The 14520-nt window shown below is 62.3% G+C and overlaps 1 protein-coding gene across 1 annotated transcript; it reads right to left on the bottom strand.

Moving 5' to 3' along the window:
- Positions 1-3901: 3901 nt before the first annotated feature.
- On the bottom strand, positions 3902-7239 carry RNF222 (ring finger protein 222). The gene is made up of 2 exons (XM_048324172.1): positions 7063-7239; positions 3902-5656 (listed from the first exon to the last, which is right to left on the bottom strand). Exon 2 carries the CDS (start codon positions 5623-5625, stop codon positions 4978-4980), a length of 648 nt encoding a protein of 215 aa, XP_048180129.1. The 5' UTR covers positions 5626-5656; positions 7063-7239; the 3' UTR covers positions 3902-4977.
- Between the last annotated feature and the right edge of the window lie 7281 nt (positions 7240-14520).

A 14520-nucleotide genomic window follows, 5' to 3' on the forward strand; every position in this document is an offset into this window, starting at 1 on the left:
CCTGAATCCCTCCCTCAGGCATCCCATGGGGGATTCCAAACCCTGCTGGCTGCAGGAAGGGCTCCTGTCCCAGGATCTGGGCGTGCCCAGGGCATTGGTGCCCTGCAGCACCCCGGGGCTGGCCAGGCACAGCTCTGCCACAGGGGAGATTTGCCATCAGCCAGCAGATAAATCACTCCAGAGACAAGGAAAATGGCTTTTCCAGCTCAATTTCCTGCTGCAAAAAGGGGCATGAGTTAAGGCAAAACCCATTCAAAAGCAGCTCTTCCCAGAAAATGCATTTGCTGGTCTTTGCCAGCCGTTACTGGAAGGAGAGTGCAGACACCTCTGATGGTATTCCAGGGGTTTTCCATGGTAGATCCCCGAGTTTTTGACAAAAAGGATCTGTAAGGATGACACAGGGAAGTGTAAAGCCAGCCCAGGCAGCTGAGCAGGAGGAGTCCCAGGGTGCTGATGTACGCCAGGGTGCTGATGTGACACCGGCAATGCCGAGAAGGGCAGGGCTGGGCCCATCCTCCTCTGCCCCTCAGCTTTGCCCCTCTGCCAACAGCCACAGGGACAGAAATCAGCCCCTCACCAAGGGACAGCTCCAGCCCCGCTCCTGTCCCCGTGATCCCTCAGTGAGGGCTCGGGGACCTCGTCGCGGTGAGCCACCCCTGCCGTGGGCACTGGTGTCACAGTGGGGATGAGCCCCTCGGGCACTGCCAAACCTCCAGGCTCGATGTAGGCTCAGGAAACCCCCCTGTCCTGCAGAGCCACCCAGGGCCGCGGGATGGACGGTGGAAAAGGGTGGACAGTGGAAAAGGGAATGGGCCACGTGCTGGAGATGGAGCCAACGGGATCTTGGAGAGCCCCAGGGGCAGGGACAGCCCGGTCAGTGTCACCTCCTGTCCGTGTCCCACACCGGCCCAGCCCCACTCCAGCCCCCAGCTGCCCGTGGCTCTCCAGGCAGGGCAGGGCAGGGCAGGACAGGGAGCTTGGAGGAGCCTCCTCCTCTATTATTCATGGCCAGATCTGGCTGATGGAGCCGGGGCTCCCTGAGGCCGCTTCCTAATGGAGCTGCAGCCGTGCCTGCCCAGCGAGCACTCCTGGGCCTGCACAATTCCCACTCCTCCCATCCCCGTGCCATAAAAGTGCCACCTTCTGCTGCTAATGATGCATTACTCGGCCATTGCTGGGGCTCAGAGCCTGCTGCCATCCTGCAGAGACCGGAGCTGGAGTGTGGGCGGGCAGGTGTGCTCTGCAGCCAGCGAAATGGCACAAGCCAGGATCTGCCAGGACCCTGACGGAGCGGCCACAGCCCAGCCGAGCTCAGGGACACCCACGGGCACAGCTGGGGCATGGCAGGGCCTGCACAGAGCCCAGATTTAGGCAGAGGAAGGGAAGGAGGTGGCAGAGGACACCTGGGGATGTCCCAGCAGCAGCTGGAGCCCCAGCCCAGCGAGCAGGGCGTGCTCCCTGCCTGCAGGACCGCTCTTGCAGAGGAGGATCCACGGCTGGTGGGTGAGGCAGTGCTGGAGGATGACTCAGGACTGGCAGAGTTTCTGGTGGATGTTCTGCAGGAGGAATGTTAAATCTGCCTCAGGAAGCCCGGCCAGCCCCTCAGCCGGTCAGGCTCTGTCCCTTTGCAGCACTGGCCGCGCCTCCCCGGGACCCTCTCCTGTCCGTGAGGACATCCCAGGACTGAATCCCTAGAACTGGGACCATGACCTGGGGTTTGCACAGCTCGAGGTGCCACATCACCACGGAGGGGCTCATGAGGGTCACAGTGTGGTGGTAAGGCTTAGGTTCCCTCGGATAATCCTGTGGATCATCCCCACGCCCACTTTGCTGCCCATCCCTCATGGAGAGCTGAGCACATCCATGTGCCTGTCCGTGCACCTCCCAGCCCCTCATCCTGTCTCCAGCCCTGCAGCCACGCCAGCACCATTAGCTGAGCTCTGTGTGCGCAGCCCCGGCCTTCCCCAGCCGCAGGAGAGCCCCTGGCTCCCTCCCCACACTCCCATCAGGCCATAATTGCCCTAATGGGCTCTCGGGGTCACCTGGCCCATGCACTCCACTGGCCTTGGGTGACCTCTGGCTGCTGCTGACCAGAGCCTGGACACTGGGCAGGGGACAGGGCTGCAGTGTCACCCGTGAGACAGGGGATGGGAGAATCCTGCCCTTTCCAGGGATGGGAAGGGGAGAGGGGCAGCAGGGCTGGGCCTGATGGGAGCCGCAGGGTGGGCTGTGATTCAAGGGGACATTTGGGGTGTGACATTAGTGACACACAGGCACGATGGAGCCAAGGCACCCAGGGCACACAGGATGGGGCCAGGAGAAGCCAGCAGCTCCCAGATGGAACCCCAAGCAGAGCTGTGTGCCAGGAGCCCGAGGGTACCGGGGCCAGGTGTGGCACGGGAGCAGGGACAGATCAGGCACGAGGAAGGCGGTGCGAGGTGGGCACGGGGTGCTCGGCACGGCGTTTCCCGGGATATCTCCAGTTCCAGCTGCCTGGCCCTGCCATCCCTGGCCGAGCAGTGCCACCCTGTGGGAAACACCCTCCTCTCCTCCGCAGGGGTGATGCCCCCAAAACCTCCCCATGGATGAGCCCCCAGCCTCGGTCGCCCCTCCCCCGGTCCTGTGCCTGCCCCTGACACAGCACAAGCCACTCCCATCCCCTCCCGGTGCTGCCACTGGAGCTCTTCCCGGTTCCCACTGCCTTCCCAAATATCTCCAGAGGGCTGCAACCACCCTGGGCCACCTCCCAGCAGCCCTGTGCCAAGGGGCTGGTGCCCTGGCACTCTGCATTAATTGCCCAGACAGACTAATAACAGGGTTCATTATTAATAATGAGGCATGGACACGTCACGATCAGGTCATCATTTCTTATGAAACAGGGTCTCCGTTCCAGGGCGGTGTCTCAGGCACTTTTCCCCAGTGCTTCACGCAGGGGTCGGGGTCATGGCACGCCAGGTTTGGGTGGGGACACTGAGGCGGGGCTGGGAGAGTGCAGGACCATCACAGGGAGCAGCAACCCAGCAGGGCAGTGTCCCCAGCTGTGACCCCAGGGGTGGCAGGGGACATCATCAGCTCCTCTGCCGCACACTGCTGCCCCTTCCCAGCCCCATGTGGTTCTTATTTGCTGCCCTGAAAAGTTCTGGCTGGTCCCAAAGCCACCTCGGTGGCACTGCTGGACATGTTTGTCCCTCCCCTGGGAGCATGGGAAGCCTGTGCCAGCCCTGTGCCCCACTGTCACCTCCTGTGGGGTGATCACACCCTGCTCACGTTGGGGTGATGGTGAGGGACGTCCTGCTCACATCGGGGGACACTGAGGGATCCCCTGTTTGCATTGGGGTGACACTGAAGGATGCCCTGCTCACACTGGGGGACAGTGAGGGATGCCCTGCTCACATTGGGGGACAGTGAGGGATTTCCTGTTTGCATTGGGGTGACACTGAAGGATGCCCTGCTCACACTGGGGGACAGTGAGGGATGCCCTGCTCACACTGGGGGACAGTGAGGGATGCCCTGCTCACATTGGGGGACAGTGAGGGATTCCCTGTTTGCATTGGGGTGACACTGAAGGATGCCCTGCTCACACTGGGGGACAGTGAGGGATGCCCTGCTCACATTGGGGGACAGTGAGGGATGCCCTGCTCACATTGGGGTGACACTGAGGGATGCCCTGCTTGCATTGGGGTGACACTGAGGGATGTCCTGCTCACTCTGAGTGCCCGTGAAGTGACACATTCCCGGGTGACAGAGTGAGAGCAGCACCCACGGGACCAGGGACTGGGTCAGGAGGACAAAGGTGAGGAAGGTGCAGACTGGGCTGGGGACAGATGCCACGAGTGGCCCCAGCACCAGCAGGGGTGTCCAGCAGCCCCCTTCCCCCTCCCCTGAGGGCAGGCACAGAGATTCCCAAATCCCAGCTGTGCCTCCCTGCTGCCCACTGCCCTCCCAAAGGGGGGCCCTGGGCTGGGGGCTGACCCTGGGGTCCCCTCAGGTGGGACCAGTCCCAAGAGGGCAAAGCCAGGAGGTTTGGGGGGCTGAGCAGTGCCCAGCCTGTTTGGCACAGGTGAAAATGGGTCCTTGGGTGTGAGACCTCAGGAGTGGGATACAGGGACAAGGAAATGTCACTCTGCCACGGGGCTCTGGCAAGGACAGCAGGGTGGGATCCCAAATCTGCCTCCTTATGGTGGTCAGAACTTGGGTTTACTCCCTACCCTCCACCCCACCCCCTGTCCCCGGCTCACCAGGGCAGGAGGGACGCTGTGACAATAGGAGGACGGCCACGACCCTGGGGAGCTCAGAGAGAGGTGAGGGAGGGCACGGCTGGGACTGCCTGCGGGATGAGCTGGCCTCCCTTCCCGTGCCATGGCACTGCAGGGAGGCTGGCACAGGGGAGGGTGAGCTCAGCAGGGCCAGCATCACTCTCTCCGTCCTCCGGTTTCACTGCCCTCGTGCCCGGCAGCTGCAGGCTCTGCTTCATCCATCCCTGGGATGGAAGCCGTGAGTTTCTGCTCCAGGCTGGCTGCATCACAATGATCCAAACATCCTGGGAGCCTGGGGGCCTCCAGCAGCCCCACAGCCTGGCAGCCCTCACCCTCTGGTGCACAGAGCCCTTGGCTGTGCTTGATGCCAGTCGCAGCCTGCCCGGAGCTGGGGAGGAGCTGGGCAGGACCAGCCCGGCCCCCTCGGGCCCTGCAGGGGCTGTCACAGGGTGCAGGAGGATCCTCTCCACCGAGACCCTGCAGGAAGCCACGAGCAGGGTGTGTCCTGCCATATTTCAACAAAAAGGGACAGAAAATGCCACCAGTGACACCGTGAGCACCCGGAGAGCTGCAGGAAGGTCTGAAAGTCCGTTCAGATGAGAGAGCTTCACCTGAAGCTGCTTCTGGGCTTTCTCCAGGAGCCTTTAGAGAGAGGCTCCAGCCCCAGCTCCATCCTAGCACCAGTGACACCACCTTGGTGTCCCAGCTGATCCCATCCCTGCTACAAGTCCCTCTTGACCAGCAGCAGCCACGGCAGCACGGCCGCCAGCATGGCCACGGTCAGGACGAGCATCACGGCCAGGGCCATGGGCGACTGGCAGCACTTCAGCCCCAGGGCCGGGCTGGACGACACCGAGCTGGCCGTGTCCGCCCTGCTCCTCCCGCCCAGGGAGCCGCAGTCCGCGGCCACCAGCGGCATCCCGTGGTCGCTGATGACGAAGATGTGAGCTTCCCGTGCCAGCACCCCCGGGAGCCCCTGCGGGCCCGCCGAGCACCGCTCCAGGCTCTGCACCGGCATCACAAAGTGACTGGGCACCACCAGCGTGTTGCTGGCCTCACTTTTGGCCAGCTGGGACAAGGAGGACGGCGACAGAGGCATCTCCAGCGCGCGGGGGTTGGTGCCCGCCCTGGGCGGCCACAGAGCCTTCTTCTTGCTGAGAAAGGTGACGTAGCGGCACACGGGGCAGATGATGCTGCTCTGGATGTGCCCGTCCAGCTTGGCCGAGAGCAGGCACTTCACCAGGCAGTCGTGGCAGAAGGTGTGGCCGCAGCTGAGCCGCCGGTGCGTGGCCTCCAGGGGCTGGAACTTCTCGTAGCACACGGGGCACTCGGCCGGGGCTCCGTCCTTGCTGGAGGAGGTCTCCGACATCCCTGCTGTGGTGGCCGCGGGAGCTGCTCGGCTGCCAGGGACAGGCACGAGGGGTTAATCAGGGGCTGGGTGACAGGGATTAACACAGTCCATCTCTTCATCCCTCCTCCTCCTCCTCCCTGCTCTCTTGCCACTGCCCTTCACCCTCACAGAAGGAGGGGACGGCCGCCTGGCATGGCCTGCACAGGGCAGGGCACTCTCAGCAGCATTAAACCTCCCAGTGCGGCCCTGGGGGCAAGGGACAGATGATGGGAGGATCTCAGCTCCAGAGCCCTCCAGGGCAATAATCCCTGGCTGCAAAACCACAGGGGCCGAGGGCTGAGCCCCTGGCCAGAGCCGTGCGTGCGGAATTCCCGGGGCCGACCGTGTAATTCCAGGCACAGGCTGTGTCACGAGTGCCTCTGTGCTCAGCTGCTGCTGCTGGGAGCTGGGAATTCCCACCCCACCATGGAACCTGCCAAGGACAGGGAGATGCTCCCACCCCGGAGAGCTCAGGGGGGACGGGGGGAGCGTGGAGCAGCCAGGTTGGTGGAGCAGGCGGGAGCCACAGGGGACAGAGGGGGAGGTGACACAGCCAGGGCAGGCAGCAAACCCCACACCGGGCTGCTTCCAGGCTGCTGGGGGCTGGCCCGGGCTGGTGGCCAGGCCATGGCATCTCCAGGCCGTGTCCAAGCTCAGGCCGGAGCTGGGTGCAGCCAGAGAGGCTGGAGCTGTGTCAGGGTTAGTCAGAGAGGAGCGCAGAGCTCAGCTGCCCCGCCCTGGCCGCGGTGTGGGGCACTGTGGGGTGCTCTGAGCCCCGGTACGGGGCACTGTGGGGTGCTCTGAGCCCCGGGTTTGGGGCACTGTGGGGTGCTCTGAGCCCCGGTACGGGGCACTGTGGGGTGCTCTGAGCCCCGGGTTTGGGGCACTGTGGGGTGCTCTGAGCCCCGGTACGGGGCACTGTGGGTTGCTCTGAGCCCCGGTACGGGGCACTGTGGGGTGCTCTGAGCCCCAGATCTGTGCCTGGGCTGGGGCTGAAGCTCTGCCCTGCATCTCCCCGGGCAGGGAAGGGGCGGCGCAGAGCGGAGAAGGGAAAGGGGAGATGCTCAGCTCAGCTCCCTTCTCTCAGACCAGCTCGGGAACCAGACCTTCATCACAGCTGCAGGTTTTTCCAGAACCTGGCGGCGTTTTCAGACCCAGCCCAGCCCGCAGCCCTTTTCTCACGCGTGACAGTGCCACGGACACCCTCCCAGCCGATCTGGAGGTTCTGCCATCCCCTGCCCTCCTCCTGCGGGGGAGTCACCCTGCCCCGGCACGGCCACAGGAGCACCACGAGCCGCCCCCTCCTCAGGCACGAGAACAGATCCAGGCTCCTGCTCTGGTTCAGGAGGGATCAGCGATTGCTGCTCCCCAAGGAGCCCTCAGCCCCTGCTCCCCCGCGCCCCAAAGTCCCCTTACCTGCTGTAGGGCCCCCGGGCAGCGGCCCCTCCATGCGCGGCTGTCCCCAGACACGGGGCTGGCCCGGGAGAGCACCGGGACACCTTTGGGACAGCGGGACACCTTCGGGACACCCGGTGCCGGCTGCGTCTGGGGAGAGCGCGTTGTGCAAGGGCTGGAGCGGGGACAGGGCAGGGCCAGCTCCGCCGCGTGAATGCGGAGGAACCCGTTCGGGCTTTAAAGGGCTCGCATTGGCCCGCTTGGCCAGGGAGTGGGCGAGGAGCTGGCGTCAGGCGTCGGGGGCAGGGACGGGAGGCACGGTCCTGCCTTCCCCGGTGTCCCCGGGCTCGTCCCTGTGGGGTCAATCGCAAGGAATCCGGCAGTGAAGGGGTGCCGGGACCCCTCCGGGGCTGCAGGGCTGGGCGAGCTGCGCATCCTGCACCGGGTCCTGCACCTGGCCTGGGCTCCTCACCCCCGCTGCCCTCATCCTTGTCCCCAAGCCCCCTCCCCTTCCACACCCCAAACACTCCCCCCAGCCCTGCAGTCCCTGTCCCGTGTGCTCAGACGGGACTGGAGCCCCGGGTGACAGTGAGTGACCCAGCAAAGACCCTCGAGCACCCAGGGGGGCTCTGCTGTTGTGTCCCTGCCCTGAGGTCTCCCAGCATCTCCCTGAACCGTGGTCCAGGTGCAGCAGGAGCTCCGTGGGCTCAGGGCAGGCAGGAGCCCCATGCTTGGCCGTCTCAGCAGCTTCAGGTGGCTCATTGGCCACCACTGGCCACGTGCAGGTGGAAACCTCCTCAGAGAAGGTTCCCTGACACCTCACCCCTGTCCCAGGGAGCCGCCTGTCCCTCAGCTGACCCTCGGGCAAGGAGCCAAGAGGCCTCTTCCCTGAAAAACCTGTAAAAACTTCCAGAAGGTTGGATCGCTCCTGCCTCAATCCCAACTCTTTCCAAGCCCCCCTGTCACCCCTCAGCCTGAACTTTCAGCCCACACCTCATCTTGCAGGCAGCTCCACAGGGATCTGGATGCTGTTTGCTACACCCAGAGGAGGTGCTGGGGTGGGCTCAGTGGCCCCAGGGCGCTGCCTACAAGCCCTCCCTCACTGTGGCCATGCACCCACGGGACTGGGATTTGCCTGAATGCCCCAGAAGTCCTGAGGTCCTCATCAGGGAAAAGCTTCAGGAGAAACCTGGACATGTGAGACCCCACCTGCAGAGCTGCCCCAGCCCCAGGGCCCAGCACAGGGAGCACCTGGAGCTGCTGGAGAGAGCCCAGAGGAGGCTCCAGGATGAGCAGAGGGATGGAGCAGCTCTGCTGGGAGGAAAGGCTGCGAGAGCTGGGGGTGTTCACCTGGAGAGGAGAAGCTCTGGGGTGACCTCAGTGTGGCCTTGCAGGGCCTGAAGGAGCTCCAGGAAAGATGGGGAGAGGCTGTTAACAAGGGCTGGAGGGACAGGACACAGGGAATAGCTTCAGACTGACATAGGGGAAATTTAGGTGGGATATTGGGAAGAAATCCTTCCCTGTGAGGGTGGTGAGAGGTTGCCCAGAGCAGGCTGCCCCTGGATCCCTGGCAGTGTCCAAGGCCAGGCTGGACATTGGGGCTTGGAGCAGCCTGGGACAGTGGGAGGTGTCCCTGCCATGGCAGGGGATGGAAGGAGTTGATCTCTAATGTCCCTTCCAACCCAAACCATTCCATGACACAGGGAGCTCTTGCCTTGGGGCAGGGAGCTGCTCTGCAGGAACATTCCCAGCTTCAGGAAGGTCCTCGGGGCTCTGTGGAAGAGGAGATGACCCCTGGTACCCAAACCCCAGCGAGGCAGGCCCTGCAGTGCCTCCGTGCGCCGTGCAGGGCTGGGGCAGGGCTGGGGCGTGGGCAGCAGTATCTGTCACCCGTGGGTGCCCTGCTTACAGCTCAGGGCTGGTTTCTGGAAAGAGAAGGGTGGGTGCAGCCCCATCAGGGCACCCTGGTGTCCCCAGGGGCGCCCTCTGGAACCCTGAATCCCCATCCCTCCCTGCAAGGACACCCTGAGCACATCAACACCTTCCACAGCTCTCAGGCTCAGGGGTCGAGCTGCTCCGCTTGTTATCCTGGTTTTATTGAGAGGATCAGAAAACAAAGGTGAAACCTCTCCAGGGAGGTTGTGCCGGGGCTGGGGTTGCACCTTCCCTCCTGGGACAGACATCCCCTTCCCTGCTCCCTCCTGGACAGACATCCCCCTCCCTGCTCCCTCCTGGACAGACATCCCCCTCCCCTGGTCCCTCTGGAAGCTGCTGGAGGTGCCAGGGCTGCTTGCACCCACCCGGATCTCCAGTGAGTGATCTGGGCCAGTGAGAGCAGATTTGGGGCAGCCAGGCATCTCCCCAGCCCCAGTTTTGCTCCCGCTGGGGCCGAGGTGGGGTGGAAATTCCTGTTTCCCATACTTTGAATGCTCTCCGCAGCTGGAAACGATGAGCTCATGGCTCTATACATAGGCACTGGAAAAACGAGTCTGCCTCCCTTTGCTGCTTGGACCACGCCAAAAACAAAGGGATTTGGGCATATCAGAGCCCCAGCTCTGTCAGCAGTTTCGCTCTTTCCCTGGCTCTCCTCGGTGCCTTTGCCCCACTTCCACGTGCAGCAGGACCTTTCCTGAGGCACAAGGCTGAGTCTGACGGTGCCTGAAGGACAAGAAACCAACTTCAGGGGCAAAGCAAGTCCCTAAACACTGCCTGCATTTTCTTTCCCTAGGTTTTAACAAGTCCAGCTCTTGGCCAGTGGTTCAGCCCCCTCAAAGGCTCCAGGATCCTTTGATCCAAGCAGGAAAGTGGCTCCAGGCTCAGCTCCTCTCCAGGGACCACAGGTGAGACCTTCTCTGTGCTGAGGTCATTGGCTGCCAGTGACCAGAGGACATTTCTGACCCAGAGGAGGACACAGCCCTCGCTGAAGGGTTTGGGGTGGCCAAGGTCCCTTCCCTGCAACCCCAGCAACATCTGGGAAGAGCTTTGCAGCCTTTGGCAAGGACAGGAGGATGCAGAGACAGCCCTGGAGCTCCACAGCAGCACCCAAACTTTCCCCAGGCCAGGTGTGGAGAAGGCACGATGAGTTATGTGGAAGTGTTTATTTTCAAAGCACATTTAAAGCCACAAGATTGCTCCATATCTGAGCCTGCTGCCAGGCAAAAAATCACTGCAGGTCTCAATGATTCCATAGCAAATCCGTGCTGCAATTCCCCAGATGCTGAATGATGAGACAGGGATGTTTCTGTGTCCCACATCCCTGCACTCAGCTGGGGCCAGGATCCTGGGGAGAAATGCCGGGTGGAATTTTGGTGGCAGATGTACATGGGGAGCTCTGCCACGCAGGCACAACCCCCTGGGCAGAGCCTCTGGCTTGGGAATTCTGTGCTTGAGTGATTGCCAGAAGCCACTGAGGGGTCACCATGCCCGTGTCCGTGTTCTCCTCTCCCAGAGCCATGAATGGCCCATGAAAGGGTGGCTGTGGTGGGCTGGTGTCCCTGCCCAGTGGCCCCAGCGCGTCCCCAGCGCAGGGCAGGGCAGGGCTGGCTGCAGTGCAGAGGGGGGGCTGCGCCTCCTCTCTCCTCCATCCTTCCCACACTGCATCCATCACTCCTCTTGCACCCTTTCCCCATCCCCCAGGGGTGCCTGGTGCCTGCCCATCCCTCCAGCTCATGGCCAGTCCTCCCAAACCCCCTCAGGTTTTCCCCTGGCCAAACCTGAGGTTTTATAGGAGTTTCTGCTCAACTCGTTCTCCTCCCACCCTTCCCAGCCCCAGCTCAAACACAGCGAGTCCTTGGCATCGGTGGGAATGAGGTGAAGGCAGGAAAAGAGTAAATGCATGTTTGATCCCAGCCCAGGGAGATGTTCCAAGCTGGGGGAGAAGTTCAGCGAAGCAAAATTAATTTTCCAGGGCCGCACTGTGCTGGTGGAGAGTCCAGGAGTCCTGGGCCCTGGGTTATATCCAGTTCTATGCTGTCAAAATAAACTCAAATAGCTGGAAAAACTGGAAACTTCAGGGGAATCCAAGCTCTTTAAAGGGAACACAAGCTTATCCGTCTTCCCCCACGCTTGCCTTGCTTGAATTAGAGTGTGAAAATCAGTGTTTTTTCCTTCTGAGGGTGTCCATTCTGCTCCTCAGGCACCTGGCAGGATGGAGCCCCACCACCTGGATGCCAGTTTAGCCAAGACAGCCCAAAATACACAACGAAAGCTCCTCCCTCAGCTTCTCCTCGATGATTTCCGCGGTGCCCAGGAGATGGTGCTCACGGATGTGCTTTGGCACCAGAAAAACACAGTGCAGGGAGCACTGAAGGCAAGTCGAGGAGCGCCAGCCGAGGAGAGGAGGTGACGGTCCCCACCGGCTGGGGTGCTGGGATCGATCATGGATCACGAGGATCGATGGGATCTGCTCTTCCTCCTCCGTCCCACGGGGTCCGTGCTTATCCCACACCGAGGAGCAGCTGGGTGTGCCTCAAACCCTGCCCGATCTCCGCTCCCCGGTCACAGGCTGCAGAAGGGGCTGTGCGGTGCCACAGCCCTGACCTGCCCCTGCCTCCCTGCTGCTGCCAGCACCGCCGGGGATGTCCCTGGGCCTGCCGGGAGCCTTACTGGACTCCCTTGGAGTCTTATTCTGACACCAAATATCGCGGATTTGTCCCATCCCGTCCGTGCGGAGCCACACAGCCCCACGCTCCCTGGGCTTTCCCACGCCTGGGAGGGCAGCTCCAGTCTCCAGGGGCTCCTTCATCGGTTATTCCCCACCAAAGGGGTTTTCCCTCACCAAACAAGGTCACCCTGAGAGGCTGAGGGGCTGCAGGAGCCCCCTGGATGTGGCAGTGGCACGATCTGGCCCCTATCCCCCTCCCCTGGCCTTGGGCTGCCCCCCACGTCCATCCCCCCTGGTCTCCACCTCCCATCCCAGCCCGCCCCCTCCGGGATGCCGCTTCCCAGCGGGATGGAGTTGCCGCAGTAGGAATCCCGTGTGCCTAATGGGGAAACAATGCGGCTTTGAGGGCCGCGGGCAGATGCTCGGGGACAAGAAGGGACTATTGAGCAGCGGCAGCTGGGGCTGGCAGCTCCCCCCGCCCTGCACAGAGCCCTGCCCGGCCGGGCTGAGCTCCCCCGGGGCTCAGGCTGGGGGTTCTGCCCAGCCCCAAACCCTGCAGTCCCTCCCCGGCACCGGGGCCAGGATGGGGAGCAACAAATCCGACCCGGGGGGGGACCCAGCAACAAACCCTGCCATCAAACACGGCCAGATTGTCCCCTGGCTTGTCGCCCTGCCCCGGTGCCCGCCCAGCCCCTTTGGGGGATCACACCAGCCCGATGTAGACCTGGCACTGTCCCGGTGGCCGTCTGTGCCGTGCCATGAGCCAGGTCACCGCAGGGATGCTGTAACCCCAGCGTCCCCCGCACAGCGGGGATTGCCTGACTCCTTCCACCATCCCCTCCAGGCAGCTCCCTCGAGCCTCATTCCAGGGGGGAAGGCACAGAAACCCTACAATTCCAGGAGAAAACCTACTGGAACTGGGTTTTGGAGCCTTTTACCCAAATGGGATGCTCCCCGTGGTTTAGGCTGCCCAGTGGTGTCACGGTTTGGTTTTTTCCTCCCAGCCTGGCTCCTGCAGGGCTGGGATTGCAGAGGTGATGCTGCCTTTAACTGGGACATGTGCAGGACGTGCTTCTCACCGTGCAGCAGCTCTGGAGCAGCACAGAAAGAAAAGGCTCAGTAAAAGGAACCCTAAACACTCCGTTTGGGTTGATTTAATGATTTTTCCAATCATTTGACCACACAGTGCTGTGAGTGGAGGGTCTGCAGGAGGAGCTGCTCCACCATCCCCTGGAGCACTCAGTTGCCAACCAGAACCCCAAGTGGGTTCTCGAGAGGAGGATGCTCAGCACGAAGTGCAGCTGCCCAGCTCCAGTGGCAGAAGGCAGGAGGGGTCTGTCCTGTGGGGTCTGCTCTGCATTTCGGCTGCCTGTAGTCAAAATAAGGGGACGATAACCCGCTGGGCATCAGGAAGAATTGCTACACTGAAAGGGTGGTCAGGCATTGGAATGGGATGCTCAGGGAAGCAGTGGAATCACCATCCCTGGAGGTGTCCAAGGAACACCTGGATGTGGCACTCAGTGCTCTGGGCTGGTGACAAGGTGGGGCTTGGGCACAGCTTGGATTCGATGGTCCTGGACAACCCTCCAAGACAGGGATCAGTGAGGAAATCCCTGGTCTTCTCCAAACACCAGTCCCAGAGGTCATTTCTCCATCCCGAACTTCCACCGGTGTCTCTCCAGGAAAATTCCCAGGTGTACCTGCACCTTGTGGGGCCCCACGTCTGGAGCCATAATTCCCAGCCCATTACGAACCCCCACACCCCCCCTGTGCCTCGTCTGTCCCCCGCTTGGGTCTCTCCGCACCAGCACAAAGCCATCCTTCCCCCCGATGTTCTCCGTCCTCCCACCCACACACGACTGCGGGACTCCCCCAGCTAATTCCCACAGCGGCTTCCCCCACCCCTGGGAGAGACCCCCTTTTGCTGGAATCCGTGTCTGTCCCTGGCCTTTCAGGGAGGGGTTTTTGGTGGTGAGCCGGGCGCGGCGGGGGCAGCGGGAGCCGCATTGTGCGGCCGCTAATGCTGAGTGACTGCTCCTTTGTGCCGCCCGCAGCGCCCGGCCCGCGGCGGCCGCATGGGAACAGCCCCGCACACAATGCGGGGCAGCCGGGGGTGACCTCAGAGCAAACATTGACTTAAACCCGCTGTTAACCAGGCAGGCACCCCGCACCCCTGGGAAACCCAGCCCCCGCCAGCGCCGCGCGTTTGTCACCAGGGGCAGAGCCGGCTCGGAAAGGTGGCTTTGATGGAGCTGTTGGCATCCGTGCCTGGTCCTGGGAAAAGAGGCACGAGGAGCACAGGTTGGGGTTTAAAGGATGCCGCTGGAGAGAAAAGAAACCAGGGGTGTGCTGCTCCGTGGGTGCCCCTTGAGGAATTAATTTAGGATTGAATAGATACAGCCTTGGCTTTTCTAGAAAGGAATCCTCTTTGTCCACAGAGCTCACTCCCAGCTGCCTCCCACGTCAGGATCTCTGTGTTTGGATTATAGGATGGTTGCAGATCCATGCACATCCAACGTGGAGCATTATCCAGGAGAGTGAGGTACCCCCAAACCTCCCGGTGTGGAGCAGCACTGACCCCCTGCCTCCCACGGACAAATAGCCAGGGGTGCACAGAGCCCTCTCACCCCCGTGGGTCCCCAGGGACAAGTGGCTGTACCACACCTCTGTCCCCTCAGAGGAGCTGCTCTGTCATTGAAGGGTGAGGAAAAAGCTGCCCCAAGACATGTGGGATGCACGATGCAAACAGAGTACGACATTTCTTTATGGTTTCTGAAGTGCAGTGGGAAAACCGGGCACCCAGCCTGCTCCAGATCGCAGTGGTGGGCACACAGATTGCTCCAGATCACAGGGCTGGGCACCCAGCCTGCCTCAGA

Source organism: Corvus hawaiiensis, chromosome 19 (assembly GCF_020740725.1).
Source record: "Corvus hawaiiensis isolate bCorHaw1 chromosome 19, bCorHaw1.pri.cur, whole genome shotgun sequence".
NCBI lineage: Eukaryota > Metazoa > Chordata > Aves > Passeriformes > Corvidae > Corvus > Corvus hawaiiensis.

Bases quoted from the DNA above. Each gene is read 5' to 3' on its own strand.
- RNF222 (XM_048324172.1), bottom strand. From the start codon at position 5,625: ATGTCGGAGACCTCCTCCAGCAAGGACGGAGCCCCGGCCGAGTGCCCC.